Below are 23242 nucleotides of genomic sequence, written 5' to 3' on the forward strand. Positions count from 1 at the left end.
CTTTCATTTCAGTGCTGAAAGCTGCTGATGTCGACAGACTAAAGAGCGTGTGAAAGTATTCCTATATGAGGAATATTTGAGGCATGATATGATATTTCAAGTGCAGACTATTTTGCAGTAGAACACGGTTAACCGTGTAAGATAGGCCACCTGCTCCCATCCTCTTGAGTACGTATTGACAGAGTGGAAATCATCCCATGTGAACATTTTATTCGCCTTCGCAGCCTTCAAACAGACTTTTATCACATTCTCAGGAACAGCAACAATTGCTGGCTGCTGGTTCAAATGGTGCATTATAAGAATAAAAGCCTTTGGCTTAATTAATCTTGTGTGATAATGTATTTGCCTGACTAAGAGCCGCTGGAAGATGAGAAGGGTTTATGTGTGATGTCTATTATTCCCTTCTGAACTCATGCATGGCTAATACTGCTGTGTGTGATTGCTGCCGTGCCATGCTGATGACGCACAATAAGAAGAAAATCATCTCTGAAATGAGGATTTCGGCGTGCCTTCTCGTGTTTTATTTTGCAGTGTAGTCTCCCAGGTTGCTATCAGCTCTTTGAGGCATGAGGAGAAATAGAACGGCGAAGAGACACAAGATGTAAGAGGTTGTCTTGAAATAACTGTGCATCCCTCCGTTTCAGACATCTGTGTGCCAAAGCCACTTTGCATACAGATAAGGCCAGGGCCGCTAGGCTGCTGCTACTGAGACGGCTAGCGCCACATCCAAGTGCTGTTCACTACAGCGAGGCGTCTCTAAACTATGGTGGTCCATAATTGTGAGAGCAAGGAGACAAATTATATGCAAAGTACTGTCATTAGTACTTAAAACTGAGCCGATACAAGTATCTGTTGCCGTAACAGCAAGAGGATATTAATGCTGAAAAACAGTGTTTCTGATAATATCAAAAAAGTACATTTGAAACAAATTCCTAGATTCACCTGTGTCCATTGCCTAAGCCTCTATAGGCTTTCTCCTGGTCCTGCATGCGGTTGAGGCTCTGAGCCACTGACAGATACTGGTCATAGTATTTGATGGCTTCCTCGAAGTCTCCAAGAGCCTCGTAACAGTCTCCCAGATTACCATAGGCCCTGCCCCGGTCCATTACTGCTTCGTTTCCACTCAGCTGCTGTAAAGTGGCCAGCTGTTGTTCAAGGTAGCCAATAGCCTCCTCCATCACCCCTACATTCATTTTCGTGATGCCCATGTTTCCATACACCTGAGCCTCCACAACAGGATCCTTCAGCCTCCGACCGAGTTCTAACTGCTCTTCGTAGCTCTTGAAAGCCATCGCGTACTTCCCGAGGGCCATGTAGACAGCAGCCAGATGACCATGGGCTTTGCACTCTCCTGACACATCACCGAGCTCTTGGTACACTTCCAGCTCCTGGGTATGGTAGCCCAAGGCTTTGTCATATTTCTGTACAAGTCTATAGGTGGCCCCGAGGGCAGCATACGCACAGGCTTCCATCCTACGCTCCTTAACCTGAAACAAGAAAGAATTTCACTATATTGGCATAAAGGACATAACAGAATAATTATAAATGAATAAATAAACAAAATAAACATTTTCATTTTAATAAGAAGAATTGTTCTAGAACAATATGTGTTATGTGGGGCCACACCTGGTGAGCTAATGCCAGTTGCTGCTCATAAAACTGAATGGCCCCGGCCACATCCTTTTTACAAACAAATATGTCCCCCAGGTTCCCCAGAGCTCTGAAGCGAGCCTGTGCATTGTTCAGGGACTGGGCCAGAGACAGCAGGTACTTCTGACACTCCTCTGCCTTAGTGAAGTCTCCTAGAGCCTTGAAAGCCAAACCAAGGTTACAGTATGCCTTGGCCTGGCTCAGTTTGTCATGTAGATCCTTGGCCAGAGCTAGGTCCTGCTCATAGTATTTGACAGCATCCTGGTAGTTGCCCAAGCAGTAGTGGGCATAACCCAGATTGTGACAAACTTTCCCTTCGCTCTCCATATCTTGGAGGTCAGGAGACAACCGGAGGTACTGCTCATAGTATGGTACAGCCTGAGGAAACTCTCCTCGAGAGCAATGGAAGTTGCCGAGGTTTCCCAGAGCCCGCGCCTCACTCTGGACATCTCTGAGCTCACGAGCTATGTTGAGATGGTTCTGATAATGCTGCAGAGCACGGTCGTGAGCACCCAGAGCTTGGTAAGCCACAGCCAGGTTGCCATGGGTGGAGGCCTGCGAGGCTCGGTCGTTGACCTCCATGGAGATCTGCAGCTCCTGACGGTGGTAGCGAACAGCCTGGTCAAAGGCTCCCAGGGCGTTGTAGGCATTACCCATGTTGCCATAAGCCCGGCCCTGAGCAGCATAGTCATTTAGCTCCTGAGCAATGGCCAGGTGTGTTTTGTGGAGTTTCAGTGCGGTCTCATAGTCTCCCTTCATCTGGTGGATGATGCCTGTGGAGAGAGGGGGAGAAAGCAAAAGGATGAAGTTAAAGACCCATTTAGGGGAAAATTGTAATTGAGTAAAATTCGAGTGCCTCGTCAGCTCTTCGTGTACAAAACAAGTCATTTGGTTGTTAAAATAGGCTCTCCGAGCCATCTGTTCTCTGCTTACACAACACACTCTCCCACAGAATTATGGTCATTAAAATGTAGTGCAATCAAATAAGAGTTATTATAACACTAAAATAGAATCTTTTGAATGTTTAAGCTGTCTTTGATGATCGTGTCTTACAGGGATTTTACCAAAATCAACAACTTTTCCACAGGGTTGAAAATAGCTACGAGTGAACGAGAAAGAAAGACAGGGGAAGTAAAAGTGCGGGGGAGTGTGAATAGCAGATGGAAAGCTCAGCAAACAACTTTAGAAAAAAAATTTGATAAGTGTGGAGAAACAATAAATAATGGAGAACCCAATCTATTGAGCATATTATCACAGATAAAATACCATCCTCTGAAAAATAATAGCTTTACCCCACTGCCAGGCAGCTATCTGGCACACAGACACACACACGCACACACACAGACACAGGCACACACACATCCAAACAAATGCACACCCACACCTTTGTACTCATACAAAATGACAAATACACAGCAGAGAGTAAAGAGCCGTAGTGGCAAATCGACCATTCTTCTCCTCCTTTCCTTTGAGCTTTTAAGACTCACTGCTAATCTGTATGGTTCCTCGTTTGCTTTGTCACCTAGCCTTCAATGATAATAATGGCAATGATAGAATTAAAGTAAACTGAAATTGTAGACAGGCGGGCTAGCGGATGGAGACGAAGAAAACAGCTGCAAGGCAAATAATTCAGTCTTTCATCTACCATACCGCCTGACCATCACGGCTCTGCTGCATCAGCACAGAGACTAATGGGCCAGTAGGAAGGGGGTTCAGCCGCTGATGGGACACAAGGGATGGAAACAGTTCTGGAGCCAGAGTGGGTGGGAACTGGGGATGGAGAGGGGCTCTGTGGCTTGTGGTGAGTGTGTGATGGTGCCGCTGGGATTAGTTACCACCATGTGTGTTTTCCCATTCATTTCATCCGAAACCTGCCACATTATGAGCCCGAACATAGGCTACGTAAACAGTGGGATTGAAACTAAACAGAAGGCTCAAACGACTGCAGAAGTTACACAGTAGATGTGGAAACGCATTCTGATGCTGGCTGAGTCAAAAAGCAGCACATCTGGCTGATGCCAACGGAAAAAAGCTTTGGTGTCGTTGCAGTGTGAGTCATTGGACTGCACACCGGTTTGACACATCGCAAGTTTTGTCTATGTATACATACGCATACCCACAGTGCATGCATACTTCAGAAAATGTTGCAAGACATTTACATGGTCCAATACACACCAATATTTCAGTCTCAATTAAGTGTAAAATAGGAGACAAATTAAAATACTAAACCTGCCTGAATTGGATGTTTTAAAATTAGACAGAAAATAAATCCACCAGCCTTTCCTGCAAATAATTTAGATTTATTTGGGGAAAACATAATTAAAGATCCCCTGCCTGCTTAATTCAGACCGTGATTCAGCATGCGGCACACACCCAGCGACAAATCAAACCTGATATGTCGTTCTTTGCCTGCTTGTGTTCTCGGGTGTAAGTGATACAACCTGAACTGACCTTCTAATCATCAGGTCACGGCCCTGAGGAATTGGTATGCTAGGCATGCCACACAGCAGAACCCAAACAGAAACAGCGCTGCCAAATGGGAAAGGAAGGATTCAGAATCCAAATGATGACTTTCATAATGAGTCAAATGCATGTTGCTGTATATACTGCGCGAATAAGAATAAATATGGGGCTTTTAAGTTTGACAAACTTCCAAGTGCTCCCATTCCTTAGAGTCTTTTCTCAGAGTGAAAGCATGTTAAGATTCACAGCAGGCTAGTTGGAAGAGTACGGATAGTTGTAACCACAAAGTCACTCCCAAGGTTATGCTTTCCCCAGTGGAGGCTGATCTTATTGAGGATATAATGCCTACTGATGTATTACCAGCAAACATGTTCCATGCTGCAGGCTAAAAATGGATCCAGGGCTCGCTGACGGATGCAGGGGTAAAGGAGGCAGGAGACTGGACAGAGGCTGGGGGAGTATGGCTAGGTTTATGGCTGGACTTGGAAGATGCAGCCAAAATTGCCATAAGCCTCAGGCTATGCCTGGAACCACACTTGAAGCAAGAAAATATATTCTGTGCCCCCCCATATGGTAAGAGGATTATGAGGCCCTCTGGGAATAGTATCCAGCATAGCAGTAAATAAAACCATACCAGATATGATGGTAAATACTGCTGCAACACAAAATTTGGGACTTAGTACAACGAGGTTTAGCGGATGAGGCCATCGTTGCATACTGTCCAAATCAAAACATCATTCTTACCCCTCAATTTAACGTCTGATTTTACTGCAAGTCTGTGAAGCACACTAAATGCACTTTAGTAAAATGTATTAAAAATATGGTTCAATTATTGTTCTTTTACACAGCTTTAGAAAAAAAATACAGTGGAAAAAAACCCAGGATAAAGCAGACACTATGCAATCCAAATACTTTTATACAGAGCCCTATCCATCCCCCCATGACCAAAGACATTAAAAGCATGACAATGTGTTGTCACTTTTCATTACACAGCTGGCTGTACATAGAGGGATATGCTGCAGTGATGACTTTGAGGGATGGTGTCATGTTCTGAGTAAGTCACTGTGTCATTCTTCGAGGAGCTAGGAAGGTCCGGAGCGCTGCTGCCTGCAGTCAGCTAAGAGGATTTTACAAACAATGCTGCTGCTGCCACTGGGCTGATACCAGGAAAAGAGGTGACCAGTCTGTGTCCAAAAAACAGAAATAACTGGGGTTCTATATTTTTATTTCAGAATGAGGTCAATATTTTAGGTTACATGATGGAGAAAACCAGGACACAATCGTAGAATAGTGTCTCTCTTTAATATTTCGGTCTTTGGTTTCCACTTCAACCAAGAACTATTTGAGAGATACGATAATGAGTTTGGACAGTATTTACAACACATTCTACAGTACCACAGCTGCCATAAATAGCTGAATAAAAAGCTGAATATATTTTAGTTTCTAGGGAACCAATTGTGAAATTCTGGACCAATAAAAGCTTAGTTTGGCTGTTCCCTTATTCACCAGGGGTCACCATAGCAGACAGAGGTGCATATTTTTCAACCAGATACCCTTCCTGACCCGCAACTCCTGGGATTTGCATCTCACCCCAGTCTTGAATCGGGGATCTTTTGCATATTAGGTGAATGTGTTAACCACTATCCTATGGACCAATAGAGATACCTATTCAATACCATGAATTAATTAATCATTTAAATAAGAATAACAATAATAATTAAACAAATTCAACTTTACTTTCTTCTTGCTCTTCATCACAGTATTCTTTAGCACTGATGTGGCACCACAGTCAACAAGGCCAATATACTTTTGGACGTGCTAAGTGCACAACACTGCTACTTTCTGACAGCCGTCCTTGTCAGCTGGATGTGTGCTACGTCTTTAACTTTATCTGCACTCATGTACTCAAGAGTTATTGACTTTAGTTTCTAAGCTGAGCAGCCTTGATTGCCATCTGGCTGCCTGCTTGGTATCTGTATTACTACTGCATTGTTTTGTGGGAAATTAGCACAGCACAGAGCCTTGTGCATACTGTAAATGCAGTATAAAAAAACAAGCAAATAAAAGATGCACTACTATTTTAAACTACTTGATGCTGTTAGTATAGAATTTCCAAAAACAACCAGCCATTTAAGAAGGCAAAAGAGGATAAAACATCAGTAATCATTCTTTTCTTAAAGAGGCCCTAGTTCTAATTTCATTCATATTTTAAGCCATTCTTTAAATGATAAGTCAGTTCTTCCCCACACAGGATACAGTGTAATTATAGATGGCTAATGAGAGTCTCTCTGCTAACACATTTTTCAACTTTAGGGATCTCTTATGAAGTTAAAAGAAATATTGCACTGAAACAGCATTATTTATAGCCGCCGTCTGAGTATAACACTCATACAGAGGATGTGAAACTTCCAAAGATGATACAGATGACTGTATGATAATAGCAACGGTGCAGGCAGCTCACATATCAAGTGTATGGAAATTAAAGGGTGGATGAAGGATGAAATGCTACATTATATGAAGCATTTTAAAAGAGTTGCACAATACACAATAGCATTGTAATGATCTGTTGGGGGAAGCAGTGAGCTGAAGCAGACATCAGATCCTCCTGGGATCTGCAGGAAGGGGTGGAGCTTGGGGGGGGGGTTGGACTTAAGGTATTTAATCCTCACCCGCAGACACAGACATCTCCTACAGTCTGACTGACAGAGGCCCAGGAAGGACACGATGTGGATAGATGGCTGCGTGCTTAGAGGGCGGGTGGCCTGCCAACAACAACATGCAGACAGAGCGCTGTGCTGTGCTGCGCAGCTCAGCCACTTGCCTGTGGCTGAGCTGCGCTCCTTTGTGCTCCAATTGACCCCAACCCCTATTTCAGCTCACTAAACCAAGTACTCTGTACTCTCTGTACTATACACGACTGACACCTGACTCATCCTGCCTCTTAACCAACAATGTTCAGTCTCAATCATCTGATCTTTTTCGGTTGCACTGCAAAATCTCCCGTCTGTTTAGGAATAGGTCACATTTCATGCTGAATTTGCACATGTGCTGCAAAAAAGGGCACAGTCGTTCGAGGCAGAGCAATGCTACAGCTCTTTTGTTTCATTTATTGGCTCCACGGTGAGTCAAGTACTAATTCTGCATGGTGAGCTATACTTCAGTGTAAGAACAAGGATCATGAAAGTGTTTCACGAGGCCTTTCGTCCGGTTTCTGGCTCGGTATTTGGTCATGAGATTAATGGGGCCATGCTAAGGGGAGACAGAGAGCATCTGCTGCTTTTTGGAACAAAACAGAAAAGTGGAGCCAGGCTAGAAAGACACTCTCTTTCAAAAACCTCTCCAAGAGAGTAACGTAAGCCTGACATCATAATAGGCCCATCACCACTTGACCTCTTCTCCAACCACTGTTCCTTTTACTCCTTTTTCTCCTCACTTACTTGCAGGCCTGCTAACATTTACTTAAGGCATTTACCTGGCCATTAGTGGAGAGTTTAAAAGTGTCACAGGACTTAGATAAATTCACTTTTAAACATTTGCTTGGCTCCTTCACAGCCCTATTCTTGCAATGTGCATTCATTCATCCTGTTTGGCCAATTAGGCCCACTAAATTCCTCTGTAAATTCAGTCCTCTCTTGCTCCCGCCGCTTCCTGGTCAGACTTCTAATATATCCACAGTTACCACTTTTTCCAAAGGCTTAGGTACAAAAGTGAATAATCCGCATGTATCGGTGCTCCAGGCAAGTCTGGTCCCTGTCTGTGCTTTGCTCCAGTTATGGGCAGCACTCGAAAAGTACTGGATTCATGTCCACACAACCACAATATTATGATGCTGACGAGGAAGATGAGAGAGCATTCGGTAAAATCATTTCACAACGAGCAACATCTTTTTCTCTTCTCTTTTTAAATAAAATCTGCTAATTAGTTGTTTATTCTTCCTGTTTATGGCACTTACTCAAAAGGTTACATCAATTTAACTCCTTCCATAATTGGGTGCCAATGAGCTCCTAATCTCAGGGTCAGCATCAATTTATTTCAACCAACAACTACGAGCGCTTAAAATACCAAGTCCGCTGCCGGTGCTACTGACACATGCAATCCATTCTCAAATGACTTGCAAAAGGGAAAAAGCTAAAAAGCACTAAAAGTGCAGACAGTCTTTATTACAGCAACTTCAGAAACTCTTTCGTTATACAAGTTATGTTTTGTTTTTCTGAAGCAAGTGACAAGATCTAAATACAGAGCACAGCAGTACACACTGTCTGATTCCGTGTTGTTTTGCGAACTCCTCTCTCTGTTGTTTTCTTCTTTCTGTTTTTGCGAACATCAGCAGAAAGCTCTCCCTGAGGATGCACAATAAAAGGAAAGAAGGGGGAAAAAAATGCTTAATTAGGAGTTTCACGTCCAGCCTTTCCAGCTTGAAGGAGCCAACGTTTCCAGTGACTCCTTTGCGTCATAATGGTCAAAGGAGCAGGGTGACTAAAGAAAAGCAAGCAGCAAAATGCCGAGCTAAGAAAGCACAAACACTTCCAAACAAACTTATTTGAAGTCTCTTTGAAGTGAAATGCACAGGAGTGGGTGGGTGGGCAGGGGGAATAATACAATTTACATTCTGTTTCATGAATACCACAAATGTGAAGTACATGGGGTCCCCCTCCGCCTCATTCCTCTCTGAGATATTAAATATTGCTGACTAGGGGGTAAGTTGGCCAATTAATGAATAATAAATGGGGCAGGAATGCAACATTTTCATATCCTTTATAGGTCAGAGTGTGCTGAGCCAGGGCTGCTGGTACCGCCGGGCATCGCGGTTAGATATTAAAGCACAGCAATCTCTATACAACTGTACCTCAGAGCCATGTCAACTGCTGCCGCTCCACCCACACTACACGCAACATTAACGACGAGCTGAGAGGGCATAATAAAAGTTTGCGCGTTCCTCTTTCTGCAACTTCTGCCCATCCCTCTCACGATGTTTTTTTCCGCTTTTATCACTGCTCGTTAATCTTCACTCGATCATCCACTCCCTCTTTGTGCACAGCGTAAAGGCAGTATTTCTTTTTTCTTTTTTTTTTGAAGTCTGAGACAGCATCCTGTTAGTTTTAGTTAGGGTTGCCAACCGTCCCTTAAAAAACGGAATCGTCCCGTATTTCGAAACAAAAGTACACGTGACGTATTGAGCTAATAAGGGACGCACTTTGTCCCGTAATACAGTGAGAATCAAAAGTAGTCTATAAATGTTTATGGAATTAACACTTTGTTTGAAAACATAATTCCCAGCCCCTCTCCTGCTTTGTGACCAATGAGCTGACAGCACACTTATGACAATTCGAGTATGACAATTCAGATTACCGCTCATCTCATTGGTCGAGGAAAGGTCGCTTGCGGAGAAAATACCGGAAGACAACAGATGACCACAACAAGAAGCATGGCCAACAGGGGAACAAACGCCGACTCTGCGGTGCAAGTCTCGGATGACAGTACACCTAAAGCTGGGCAAACACTGTGCGATTTTTTCAGTCACGTTATTCAGCTCCTGCTCAAACTGCACGATTGACTCGCAGGGGTTAGAAGTTCGTATGTCACGATGTACTCTCACACTATACCGCCCGATGCTCTGATGCGACCTGAGTGCTCACACTGTGCCTCCATAACATGAAGGTTATAACAGAAAATCTGTCGCTCGCTCTCTCTGTCTCTCACTCACACAGACACACCACCACCATCAACTTTGCTAAATTGCTAATGAAAAACATTGATCAGGCAGCTGTGATTGAGCAGCAGTGTAAATCCAACTATTTTCACGGTTGTTGTGGTTGTGATAATTTTGTGATGCCACATCGAAAAGGCTCGGATGAGCTTTCCAAAGTTCTACAAGTTGTGCCTCCATCGCTTGTGTCCAGATCACACGCTGCACAGCCGTGCTGCGCCGTCTTTTTCACCAACGTTTACGTTTGCGCGCGAGCAGTGTGAGCGGCTGTGGTGAGAACCTCACGAGCGATTGATGATCGGGAGCTGGTCGTGAGGTGTTAATCACTTCTCGTTACCCGACGTATACTACACGACGCACGATGAAGGCCAAAATCGGTCCGATCACTCAAAAATCGGCTCAAAATGGGCCAAAAATCGCACAGTGTGAGCCCAGCATTAGAGCAGCAATGTTTGTTCCCCCTCAGAGAAAGGGAAGAATGGGAAAAGGAAAACACCTGGCTGGAAAACGTTAATATGGGCATGTGCAGTGAATATCAGCGCTATGTGGCCAGAAGTGTGATAATATAATTTATTTTGTGTAATAAACAACTGCAAGGATAGATGATTACAACAAATAGATGACTAATACATAAAAGTAATACATAGATGAATAATGATGATGAGTTATGATGCGTAATCATGGGAACAAGCGGGTTTACAAACAGGAGCAGCTGATTAGCATTAGAAAAGCTGAAATAATACCTCAACTGAAGCCAATTGTACTAAATGCACTAAATGTGCACTGTTACAAGAATATTTTTCTTTCTATTGTTTTCTATTATTTTAAGTTAAGCAGGACAGAGTTCTTTTAAAGAAAGATTTACTTATATTCTCAAAAGTTAAGCATGACAGGCTTCTGTTTAAGAAAGAGACCTGTTTTACTGTGTTAATGTTGTCATTTTGAGCTAAAAATAAATGGCTAAATGATCATTTGTTTCACATGTGTTCATATCACAAAGAATAGAATATGCATCTACTTAAATCAAATTCAAGTCAAATGGTTAAAAAAATAATTTCACACACAAAAAAAGAGCTAGAAAATTCACCACACTGGGAAGGGTGAAGACAACTGGGTCGCCCGGCCCTGGCCACGAGGTGTCCCTTATTTATTTTTCAGGGAGTTGGCAACCCTAGTTTTAGTCCATATCTTCTTGTGCTACATAAGCAGGCTCGCGGGCACCGATGACGGGGAAAAACAATGCACGGCGCAGTGGCGCAAACAAAAACAACAACAATGGGGCAATTACGGACTGATGCTTCACAACCTCCACTTCATTCTCTGTTATCTTCATTATTCAGCTCCTCTTGAATCAGCTATTAAAGGTAATTAAGCGATTCATCAAGTCAGTTTCAATTACTGGGAGCTTGACAGCTGCAGATTACAATCAGTAGGGGTGAGCGGAGAGATGGGGAGACCGAGAGAGGGAGGCATCAAAAAGTGAAGAGAGAGAGAGAAAACAGACAACAAGTGCTAACCGATCAGGCACCACGGAGATGGGCAACAAGCTCTCCTGGGTGTCGAGTGCTAATGTATCCACATGCCGGTCCAGGCATGTCCAGGCACCTGTCCACAAAGCAACAGGCTTCATAGTTACCACGCACTCACTTAGCTTTTGCTCCGTCACCAGCTGGCGGTCTTTGATACCACATCAGCTACACTATCATTACTCTGTCATGGACTGGAAGAACTGTAATGTTAATAATGAATAAAACTGCTCTTGCCATCATAACAGCAATCACACTACAGACAGGAATAAATCTGCTGCCTAACATACAGTGCCCACTCGTAATAAAGCTCACATGTAGCATCATAAAACGTCCTCACAGGCACCCCTAATTTATGGGAACCGGTTACCAGCTTGCTTTTTTTTTTTTTTTTTAAGTCAGGTGTGTGTTGGAGCTAAGAGCAAGACAGAACGTGCAGCCATTAGGCTGGTCAAAGGACAGCTTCAATTTATGTTTGGCTGATTAACCCTGCACTCTGCTTGCACAATTTTGCGCATTAGGTTCAGGAATAATTTATCTGGAAGGAACTATTATGCCTCTTAGTTGTCCATTAGAGTCGGGTTTACTACGGTCTTGATGGCTATCATAAGTCATCCGGCACAGGTTGTAATTGCTGGACTAAATACAGAAGAATTGCCCCTATCATAGACTGCTCATCGGGTGTTGAAAATCCAAAAGGGCACCTTTATCCCCAAGCTTCCCTTCATCATTATATCAGCACACTCCGCAAGGTTACTTTCTAATAATTTTAGCAGGATTTAAATGTGAAACACTGGATTGTAATTACATTTTTAAGATCCGGCTCAATCAAATATTACATTTTCTCCCACCTAACTTCTATATCTATCTCACATTCACATTTCAATGGAAGATGTGATTAAGTCTGAACCATTCTGAAGGTGAGAGCAGAGCAAATTTATGTCAGGGAATTTCCCATTAAGAATTACATACTTGCATGGGGGTCTATTTACTTTCTGACAGTCTCCAAGTAGAAATGACAGCTGATTTTAACATGCACCATCCTCCTTGCTCTCAGTGTAGACTCCTTGCACTTCACTTGCCTTATATCACATTATCTGCTGTGCACTGTCCACTTGAGACATTCATTTATGAATTAAATATATATTTCTGCAAGCAACGTTCCACAAAATAGTAATGATAAAGTAACACCACAGCATATTTTCAGTGTATAATATACTGCTTGGCTTTATGAGTCGTAAATATTCAGTAAAACAATAATAAATAAGCAGCGCATTTAAAGAAGACGAAGGAATGCAGCCTGCAACATAGCCAAAAGCCTAAGACGAGGCTCTCAAACTCATAATCAGCCTAAAACAATGCAAAGAGCAGTCATTAAACACTCATATTCCATCTCTTTAGTCTCCTCCATTGTTCTGTATTAATTCAAAAAACGCCTTAAACCAAGAAAGCTTGGTTTACAGCAGCTACGTGTAAATATAGAGTAACTGAAATGTTATCTACTTCCAGTCTACAAGATTTCTTGCTATCAAACTACCAGATGCTTCCTCATTTTGGAGGATGTGCTTTGAAATAGATCTGTCATTGAGCTCCTGAACAGGATGGCATTTGAAGTGAGGGATCGCACCATATGGTGACTGACGGTTTTTAGAGAAGAAGTAAAAACATTCAAACAAAAACCAACAACAACATAAAAGTTTACCTCAACTTCTGACAATGCAAAGCAATATGTCCAATAAAGTGCAAGTATTCGAAGTCTTGGTAGAAAATTTGAAATCAAACCTGAGCCCCAGTTTTACATCTTTCTAGATTGAAATTAATTGTAGGGACAAACACGTATGTGGAATAGTTCTAGTGCTGAACAAGAACACTAACCAGCAACTGCAAAAGAGCTGCAATGCCATTCCACATGGCAATTATCCATGTAAAAGTGATTGTTTTTGCCACTAACTACTTTCAAGTGTGTGACAACACATAGAACAGATGCATGTAACTGAAGTCTCAAAAAGTCTTACAGGAGGTGACTTGATGGAGGATGTGTGTGAAATAGTTGTGTTAAGTGACAAATGCGTGAAAACACTGGGCATCGCAAACTGTCGTGTTAGCAGTGACCATTTTGACACGTGATCACAACTTCCACTCAGACAAGAGAATTCATCCTTAAATAAGGTGCATTTTCCTGAAGGGAAAGGGTTTTATAAGAACAGAGAAACTTACAGATGTAAGTTATTTTGTTGATCAAACTTCCACCGAGCAAGTGAGTATTAAGGGTTTAATGGATTAAATGGTTTGTCTGCAAAATGTCAGTAAATATTGGAAGCTGTCAACTGTAATTGCTCAAAGTCGAACATAAATTAATCAGATTTTTTGTTTTTTATTCTCCAAAACACAACAAGACACAATCTATAATCAGACAAAGAAAAGCTTGTTTATCTCCTGTTGATTAACTAATCAATTTATTAACTAATCCTTAGAGCTCTAAAGGAGCAGCATGATTATACAGTTTACCTCGTGGTTGTCAACACAGAGGATAACATGATTGCTGCTGCTGTAAGAGCATAAAAACACATAAACCACCGAGGGCTGTCTGTATGTCTTATGGATGAACTGCTTAAACAGTGCGATCAGTTAACAACCAGCTGACCCAGTACATCAGTTCAAACGCAGCCTCCTGATTGTGAATGCAACACAGCTTTTGGTCTCCAAGCATAAGACGTCACCTCTTATAGTTACAGTATTATCTTTCTTTCTTCTTGTTAGACTCTACTATGGATTCAGATTTAGATTAATTAGAGATAAATGTATAGATATAGGAATATGTATTTGTTCATCATTCTGTGTGTTACAATTGTGAGAAATTGCCTAACAGTATTAAAGACCACAGTGTACATTACACAACATCCAACCTAAACTTACATACCTAAATTGGAAGAGGCCCTTCCTTCTGCAGCCCTGTCCTTCAAGCCCTCGGCTATAGCCAGCTGCTGCTCGTGGTACTGCTTGGCCCTCTCCAGATCCTGCATACAGCGGGCAGCATGACCCAGTCCTGCGTAGGCTCTCATCTCGATGGACTTCTCCTCCAGCTCTTGCGCGAGCTCCAGAACGTGAGTATGGTAGGACATGGCCTTGTCAAAGTTGCGGTGATAGTGGTAAGCACTGCCCAGGTTACTATAGGCCCGGGCCTCCTCACGTTTATTTTCCAGGGCCTTGGCGATGCTCAGGTGCTGCTCGTGACACTGGACAGCATTATCAAAGTCTCCCATGGCAATGTAGACGGCTCCCATGTTTCCCAGCTCGCGAGCCTCAGACAGTTGATCTTTGGACTGCTTGGCCAGAAGGACACACTGCTTGTGGCTGGCTAGGGCATTCGGGTAGTCCCCTATGGCTGTATATACATGGCCCAAGCTGCTCAGTGCCATTGAGGCCGCCTAGAGAAAAAGAGAAAGGCAGATACTGAAATAAACAGCAAGATACTAAAATCTATGCAAATGTAAAGAAAACACAAAAACAATTAATTACACCCACATTTGAGCAACAGTGAGTTTTTGTTTTTTGCTTCTACTTCAGACATTCCCCACCCACACCAATATGTCCCTTTACCCAGATGTACTGTAGATCAAATGAGAAAAAGAAAGGAAAGAAGGAAAATCTAAACTCCCCAAATCTCATAGGAGGCTTAGTGCTCAGAGACTGAACAACAAACAAAACCTGATTTGATTTTGTCTTTGGCTGAGCGAGGAGGGGGGTAAAGTGTGATGCAGATCAGCGCAGCAGCAGGCTTGTTTTAAAGCCGCCAGTTTGCCCACTGCAATCACGCTTCGTGGCGCGCCACCACCAACGGAACAAAGACACTGCTAATCAGGAGGGAGAGAATGGGTGTTTTAGCTTCACACCAGAGCTGCGGGCGGCCAACTGACTGACTGCTTTCAAGCTCTCACGCGCTAAAAACACGGAGAACAGAAATAGACTCCAGGCGTTGCCATTTAGTCAGTCTTTCCATTTTTATAACCAACGTCCATCTGTGAAAATGAAATTACAGAAAACACTGGTTATACCTGCAAAATAGGAGGCATTTCAGTATATAAATATAGAGATTTCTAAAAGTAGATTTTTGACCCCCTATATGGCACATTCACTGCAAGCTTATTAGCTGTTTATATGGAGGATAAACAGCTGGGAATTAGGGTCAGTTGTCTTTGTGTGAACAGATGTTCAATTACTCATGCAGGGGCATCTAATAAAGCATCTCCTTCCTGAGGTCCCACTCTGCATCCACCAGCCAGGAAGAGGGTTGGAGGGAGGCCAGAGGAAAGGACAGACATCCTGACAGTTAAGGCCACATTAGAGCCCATCCTGGCCTGCGTGCAGCCTCAGCAACAGAAATGACCTGGATCATAACATACCCAGAAAGTCAAAACTGGAAAATTAAAAGTTACAGTTATAGCAAAGGCTGAACTACCCAATGTAGTCGTGAGAAAAGGCAAGGGACCTCCGTGAATTCAATTCGCTTTAACCATTTCCATATTGCTTAACAAATACAAATACGGATGCGATTTAAAGAACTGGAGAGCAGGAGATGGGGTTTTTTGTTTTCTTTTTTTTTGCATCGTTCCAGCACCACTTAATGAAAATATTGAGCGCTCTGAATAAATATAAAAGCGAAGAAGATTGCTGAGAAAAAAAAATCAATACAATCGGACACTCTTGAAAATGCTTATAAAGACAAACATTTTTCTCTGAATCTTTCACACATTCTTTTTTTAATGCACCAATCCAGCGCTATTGTTCCGTCATTTCACATAGCTGCTGATGCCTGGAATCAATTACCTGCTGACATAAGGACTTCCAGCAGTTTGCTCAAGTTTAAAGACTCGACAAGGCATTATACAAGCCCAGGGAGGCAATTATCCCTCCGTCACAACTGTTGCTGTTTCATGTTCCCAGATAGCCTATCTAGAGCTGCTCAATTACATGTGCCTTTTGAAGCTTCCCTCCATCTCTCCGATTCAAACTTCAACTCTTCTGAGCAGAAAAACAGAGAGGATTCCTCATTTCTGTCTGTCTTCAACCGGGCGCAGTGGGAGACGGGGGAGAGAAAACGGGGAGTGGGAGGGGGGCACAATCATTCTCCAGTTGAGATGAGTTGCTCTTGTGATCAGTGTCCCTCTAAAGTGAGACTGCAACGCTGCATTTTCTCCTCAGATGGAAGCCAAGATAGGCAGATAATGAGGAGCCAGCCTTCCCAGTTACAGAGGATACACAGCGTTTGGCTCGGTGTTTTTGGACAGTGCTTGGGACCATATGAATCTTTCTCACTTCTGACTGCAGTCCTCCCCAACACTGCTCATTCTGACTCCCCGCTAGTTACAAAAAATAACACTCAGTCGGGGAAGAGGAATAATGCTGCGTAATTTCTGCCAAATTGACTTCATTCTAATTTGAGTCCATTTCTTTTCTGCACTTATCTTTCCTCCCTCCACATTCTTACGCTCGTCTCCCCCGCTCCGCTCAATTCGTCTGGAGAGTCAGATCTGATTGTGTTTACAGAGTCCAGCCCTTCTCCGGATGTGTGCTGATTTGATTAATCCCAACGCCGTCCATTATAAACTGTTGATAAACCACTGGCTCTTATCAGCAAACACATTTTGCACCAAAGGTCTGCTAATGAAAGGTAAACTAGTTCTGCCGGGGAGAGAGGAGGGAACGAGAGGGATATAGAGGACGGGCTGAGATGACATGTTAATCAGAAATGCTTGGCTCCGTTTTTTCCCCTGACAGGGACAGTAGTTTAGGATTTCTTGCTGGTTTTTCTCTCTTTGACTCCACAACTAAGTATGTTTATATTTTGTAGCACATAAGAGAAATGGCTGCTTTCATAGAATATGCTAGAAGTAATGCATTATACTTTACATAATTAGCCCCTTATGTCATGCAGCAAGGCTGCTTTTGATCACTGGCCTTGGTGGTATGCACGTGTTGTGACTCTGAGCCCCTGGTGTGTGTTTTATTTCTTACACTGGAACAGACGAGTGCTGCCCACCACTTCACTGCAGCACTGAGCTGTGTGGTTATGCCTCGCCTTGCAGCTGTGGGACTATGGCTCTTTGAACATCCTCCTTTTTTTCACTTTGGACCTATGAGGTCTGATATACTTTAAACAACCAAGGCTATCATCACACACTGGCAGAGCTTATAGGACAAGCCTGGTTGCCATGGAGATCTAAATAGTTGGATTATGGCTGGCCTTGTAGAGAGACTCCCACTACTATTCGTATAAACATAGGTGTGGGACCTCCTTCTGTGCGAACAAAAATAGGCAAACAAATACAAGGGCGAGTGTACAAACAAGCATCCACTGCTCTGCCCTTTGCTTCTTCAGCTGAACCTGGTGGCTGTATCTGTGTCTGGTCAGAGACACGCTTCTTCACAGGTTTGAGCTAAAGAAGAAATCACAAAGGTCTGAAGGCTAAACTTGCTATATTGGCTTAAACATAAGTGCACATAGCATTATAGTGATAGAATTAGAGGTCAGTAAGGTGTAAGATGTTAAAGTTTACCCTCTGTCCAAAAGGCATGTGCTGCAGCAGGGCAGAGTAGCTCCTATTTTAGTAAAGTCTTATTAATGGTATTATACGGAAGAGGCGAGGAGTAATAAGAAGAAGAAAAGTAGTCCAATATGCCCATTTAAAAAGCCCAATGTTACGTATTTAAATGACACATTTGAGTGCTTGCCATTCATTATATGTGTAAAACACAAGTCAACTTTATTTATATAGCACCAAACAACGACTTGTTAGAGAGGGAACCCCAACAATCAGACAACGGCAGCGACAGCGGGAAGGAAAAACTCCCTTTTAACAGGAAAGAATGTCCAGCCATCTGCAGTGACCGGTTGGGTGTGAGGGAAGGGAGACAGAACAAGAGATACACAAGCTAAATAAACAAATATTCATTTTAAAGAAGCTCAAACCAGCAAAAATCTGTGTCAGCTGTGTTTGATAAAAGCTACCATGTATCGAGTATACGCCATCATTAACTTCCTGGGTTAACCCAGGCATGAAACAAGCATCTGAAGTGATACCAGTCACTTCAAAAAGGTGACTAGTGTGACTGAGAACATTTGCAACACCACACGCTCGCACCTCAATGTATCCTCCTGCAAAACGCATGCACACAGGGACAGCTGTCTAATTAAAAGGCAGTGCAGAGGGAAGGTGAGGAGGACCATGCACCAGTGTTTCCCTTAACGAGCTGGGCTCAGGCAGCAACAGGAGCCTGGCTGGCAGGGAACAGAACCACACACTGGAGGGAGCGGGGGGGTGCAGGGAAGAGCAGAGTGGGAGGAGGAGGAGGAGGAGGAATGGGGCCTGATAAAAGGCTATGGAAGAGATTGTGTTTGAAGGATGAGAGAAGAGAATGCTGGAGACGTCCCCAGGGCGAGGATGTCTTTAGATCTGAATTCACCTGCAGAGATGCATTTTGACAAAAAAGAAAACATCTCAACAGTAATAAACGGAACAGACCAGTCACAGATGCTCTCAAAGGAACTTGAACGAGGCTTTTTAAAGGTGAGCGTTCTTGTCTATGCATGCAAAAAAATAAACGAAACAAAACAACAACGAAAAACAAAAACACATATATGCATGTATGAAAAAACAAGAGAGAAAAAGGGGGGAACATAAAGGAGGCACGCTGGCGACGTCACTCTGGAGGACTGGGGGTGGGGATTTGTATGATAAAATATTCATCTGGTTTTATGGGTGTATATTCCATTCTCTTTCCTCGCTCGGTGTTTGCACACAGATATGGATCCTATGGGAGCCACCATTAGATCAGCCAAATGACTGCCTCTCTGCCATAGCAGAACCTTCTGTTTTTTTAAGCAGGCAAATGCTCTGCTTTGCCAAGCGAGGGCAGGTACAGCTGTGCCTGATTGCTCGCTTTCACACACGCATTTGTGAGCTTACACAAACAGACACACACACACATATCGAACGCACACAAGTCCACGGTGGCTGATAAACTCGCTGCATTCCAAGCTCAATTCAACGTTGCATCTTCGGAGCCAAATTTCAGCCCCGTTTCTATTTTCCTTTCCAACTTTGAAAATAACATTCATAAAAGTCATAACTCTGTTGCTTCCAGAATTGCAAATCAATGAAAGACGGGCCGTATCATCAACTGCGCCTTTGTGGGAATGTTATTTGTTTTTGTCTGAGAAGAAAAGAAATACAGATATAATTTTGGTGGCTGCCAATTACGTTAATCAATCACCAGAGCTGATTTGATCTATTCAGACTGAAGAGATACCAGCGGAGCCACTTGTTTTTCTCTGACCTGTGTAACCTCCAGCGTGCAGATGAATGACGCCAGAGGTAGGAAGGTTAATAATTCCTTTAGCCTTCAATGGACATGTGCACAAAGGATTGATTGTCACTAAAGGTCAAGCAGTGGGCACTCATTACAGCTACTGTGCTGCCTGTCAGACTGACTACTGCAGTCACACAGAGCTGCACACTCACTGCAAACATATAGACACAAAATAACGTGTATCATTAGCTAACGATAACGACATGGCAAGCCACATTTTTACTATCTCACTATCTCACAACCTAACGCACAAATATTCCGCATGTATCCCTGAGCTCTGTGTCTTCTGTCATGTTTGCGCATCTGTGCGTGTGTGTGTGTGTGTGTACTTCTGTGCTTAGCCACATTTTTGCAACGGTGTTCTGGAACATGCTTCTACTCATATCCACTCGTTTGTTTGAGGCTATAGCCTGTGAGTTGGTGGCAAACAGGCAGCTGAGAGGGAGGAACACTAGAGGCACAGAGTAAAATTGAACCTGACAGTCTCCATTGGTGTTGGTGGAAAATTTGACTGTTCCCTTTAAGTGGTGTGGGGGTTTGATATTTCAAGCTCCCTCTCTCTGACAATATGCTAGACAAAACAAGGCTTACAGAAATGGCCAAATGTTAAGTGAGGAAAAGAAAGAGAGGGCAGCACGGTAACTGAGCTTCCCAGCCCCCCACCCTCAGCAGTCCCCTACCTCAGAGTGCCCGTCCCCTGTGACAGGATGTCAGCATTGTTCAAATGCAAAAACAGCCCTCCTGCCTGCTGATATAAACACATGAATCTAAAGTCTGGTTGAGGAGGAAATTGAAGAGGTGGCACACAGGGGAAGTGGGGCACTGTGAATGAATCTTAATGTACTCTAAATCAGAGCAAAGCCTTGAAGGGTTGCACGACACTGCTGTTTATTTCTGTGCTAAAGTCAAATCTCCACAGGCATAGCTGTGTGTGATGCCTGCTGCTGTAGGGAATCAATTCTTGAGAGACCTTGTGGTGACAGAAGGGGAAATCACAGTGGTGTTTCAAAGTCATCTGAGAGCAGGGGGGGCTTGAGGTAAACATCAAGGTTTGCAAAGCCTCAAGCAAAAGGACACAGAACAGAGAAATGCACGGTGCTTTGAAGAGCGGAAAACACCTTCTTTAAACTCTAATAATACTGAAGGTAATTGAAAATGACTACTCTAAGTTAATCCAAAGGTACTGCAGGTGGGATAAGCTACTGGGGTGGCTGCTGACATGATTTTATCGATCCACGTGTCATTATCAATTCTGTTTATAGGTCCCTCTCTTTATCCGTTTGCTATCGATTGATTCCTGATCAATTTTATGCGCAAGAAAAAGACAGACCCACAATAGTTTTCAGCATCACGGCAACTTGTCTTTATTATCTCCGGAAGGTGAAAACAATGTCAAAAAAGGCTTGCATGTGTGCAAAACCTCCAGTGCCCTGAGTTTCATGTCATTCAAACACTGATAAAAGAAACTGCAAAAGCAACACAACAGTCTAAAGTTAGATTAAAAGGGGTGTGCCATGTCATCATATAACACTGGTTTCAAAGTCTATCCATTAAAAGCTAATTAGCTGCCGTTACGGTTTCCTGCTGCGGCTGAGGACATGGTGCCAAATATAGCGTAGCTTGTAGGCCTCCACTTCGCATCTGTTAGCATTCAGCAGGATACCAGGCAGTCAATCCAAGGACGCACAAGTCATGGGTTATTCAAGGGCATTTCAGAAGCCTAAAGATGGGAAGTGGTGTGTCTCTGTTAGTCTGCACAGCTGGACAAGTCAGGCCTGGCATTTCGAACTACGCAGCTCAATGTTTTTAATGGTGCACAAGAAAATTTGGTGTGCTTGTGAGGAGAGGAGAGAAGGACCCGGATCAATATGAGCTGGCCAGAGTTGGTGCTTGGAGCACCCTGACACAAAGAATGAAATGAAGAGTGACAACCAAACGTCCAGACTATCACCACCTCACAGTTCTCTTTTAGAGGGGAGATAGGCGCTCCTGCACTGCTCTCCTCTAATCCACTAACACTAACACCTAATGGGTTTAGACCACATCGGATTTCTGTGAAACAGAACTTGACTTCTATCAAGTTTTTTTTTTTGTTTTTAAAGTAGCATTCTCACAATCTAGATCAATGCTGAAAATAGTAAAGAGAAGAAAGGGGTATTAAAAAGTAAAGATGCACTGGCTTAATTAGTCATGACAGGCAGTGCACATCTTTAAGTTTCCTTCCTCTGTCTTCTCAGTAAATCAGCAGCAATGAAACAGAGTTTGCTGCTTTCTGCTTAACAGAAAGTGATCCCAGATCAGAAGGATCACATTTCCTGGGTTATTATTTTTGTTATGATTATTATTAGTAGTAGTAATCGTATTATGAGCGGACTAGTTAAATGACTGCTTAGAGGTACACTTGACAGACAGAACACAATATCAAATTTCTATTAAAATATTTAAATCTACACAAATAAGTCTTTTTTCATTAACAGTGGGGCAAATGAATGTTTGAAAGACCAAACAAAACATTGCTTTTTGGCCCCTTTTATCTCACTAATCATACTGTCATCAACCCTGTTTCCACAAGAAACAACAAAATACTGCTGTCAACAAAAAAAGCTCTGATAAACCCACCGCACAATATCTTCACAGCAGGAAGAGTAAAATTGGCATGAGCTGATGAAATACCTGCTGGTGAAAATCTAGCAGCTAATGAGCCACATATTTTTAAGGAACTGGTGGTGACCATGAAAGCGAGAATGAATAATGATTTTTCAGGTAGCCATAAATGCCAACGTTGGTCTGTGTCCGCTGGTCCTATAAATACTCTATGCAGTCCTGTGAAAAAAACAGTACAGCTTTACTACTTCCATAGCAATTAAAAGGAACGGGGGTAAGGAACAGTTAGGTGCTGCAAGTGATTACATGATCATCTGCAAGTGTAAGCAACTCTATAAAAGCAGAGGTTCTGAAAGGTTGCTAATTGGAGCATTCAGGTGTGTGTTAAAATAATCCCACAATCTTCCCAGGAGTGGATGTCCCATCAAATTCCCCCAAAGTTCCACAAACAATGTTCAAAGAAACTGCAAAAAACCCAAGAGCTACATCTCAGACTCTACAGGCCTCAGTCGTCCTGTTAAATAACAGACAAGACAATATAATGACAAATGAAAACCACACACAGCGCATTAGCACAAACACCTCATACCAACTGTCGAGCATGGTGGTGGAGGGGTGCTCATTTGACATTTCTTTGCAGCCACAGGACCTGGTAGTCACTGAGTCAAATATGAACTCTGTATACCAAAATATAAATCTGAAAATATAAATCTGAAAAATGGCTGAAAAAGAAAAGAATCAAGGTTTTGCAATGGCCCAGGCAAAGTCCAGACCTCAAACTGGCAGAAATGCTGCAGTTGGACTGTAAGAGAGCTGTACATAAATGAATGGCCACAAAACTCAATGAGCTGAAGCAACACTGTAAAGAAGTGTGAGCCAAAATTCCTCCACAATGATGTGAGAGGCTGATAAGGTCATACAG

General features: G+C 42.9%; 1 protein-coding gene across 6 annotated transcripts in view; it reads right to left on the reverse strand.

Annotated features, from left to right (window-relative positions):
• The window catches only part of LOC309718523 (tetratricopeptide repeat protein 28-like), a 190854-nt gene that overhangs the window by 26787 nt on the left and 140825 nt on the right, over nt 1-23242 (reverse strand). For all 6 annotated transcript variants that reach the window (XM_082553855.1, XM_082553857.1, XM_082553856.1 and 3 more), the window contains 3 exons: nt 14267-14774; nt 1627-2423; nt 943-1487 (listed from right to left, as the gene is read on the reverse strand). In XM_082553855.1, coding sequence (XP_082409981.1) covers nt 943-1487; nt 1627-2423; nt 14267-14774 — 1850 coding nt within the window. The remainder of the gene's footprint in view (nt 1-942; nt 1488-1626; nt 2424-14266; nt 14775-23242) is intronic.

Source organism: Aulonocara stuartgranti (assembly GCF_965226115.1).
Source record: "Aulonocara stuartgranti genome assembly, chromosome: 12".
Classification (NCBI taxonomy): Eukaryota; Metazoa; Chordata; class Actinopteri; order Cichliformes; family Cichlidae; genus Aulonocara; species Aulonocara stuartgranti.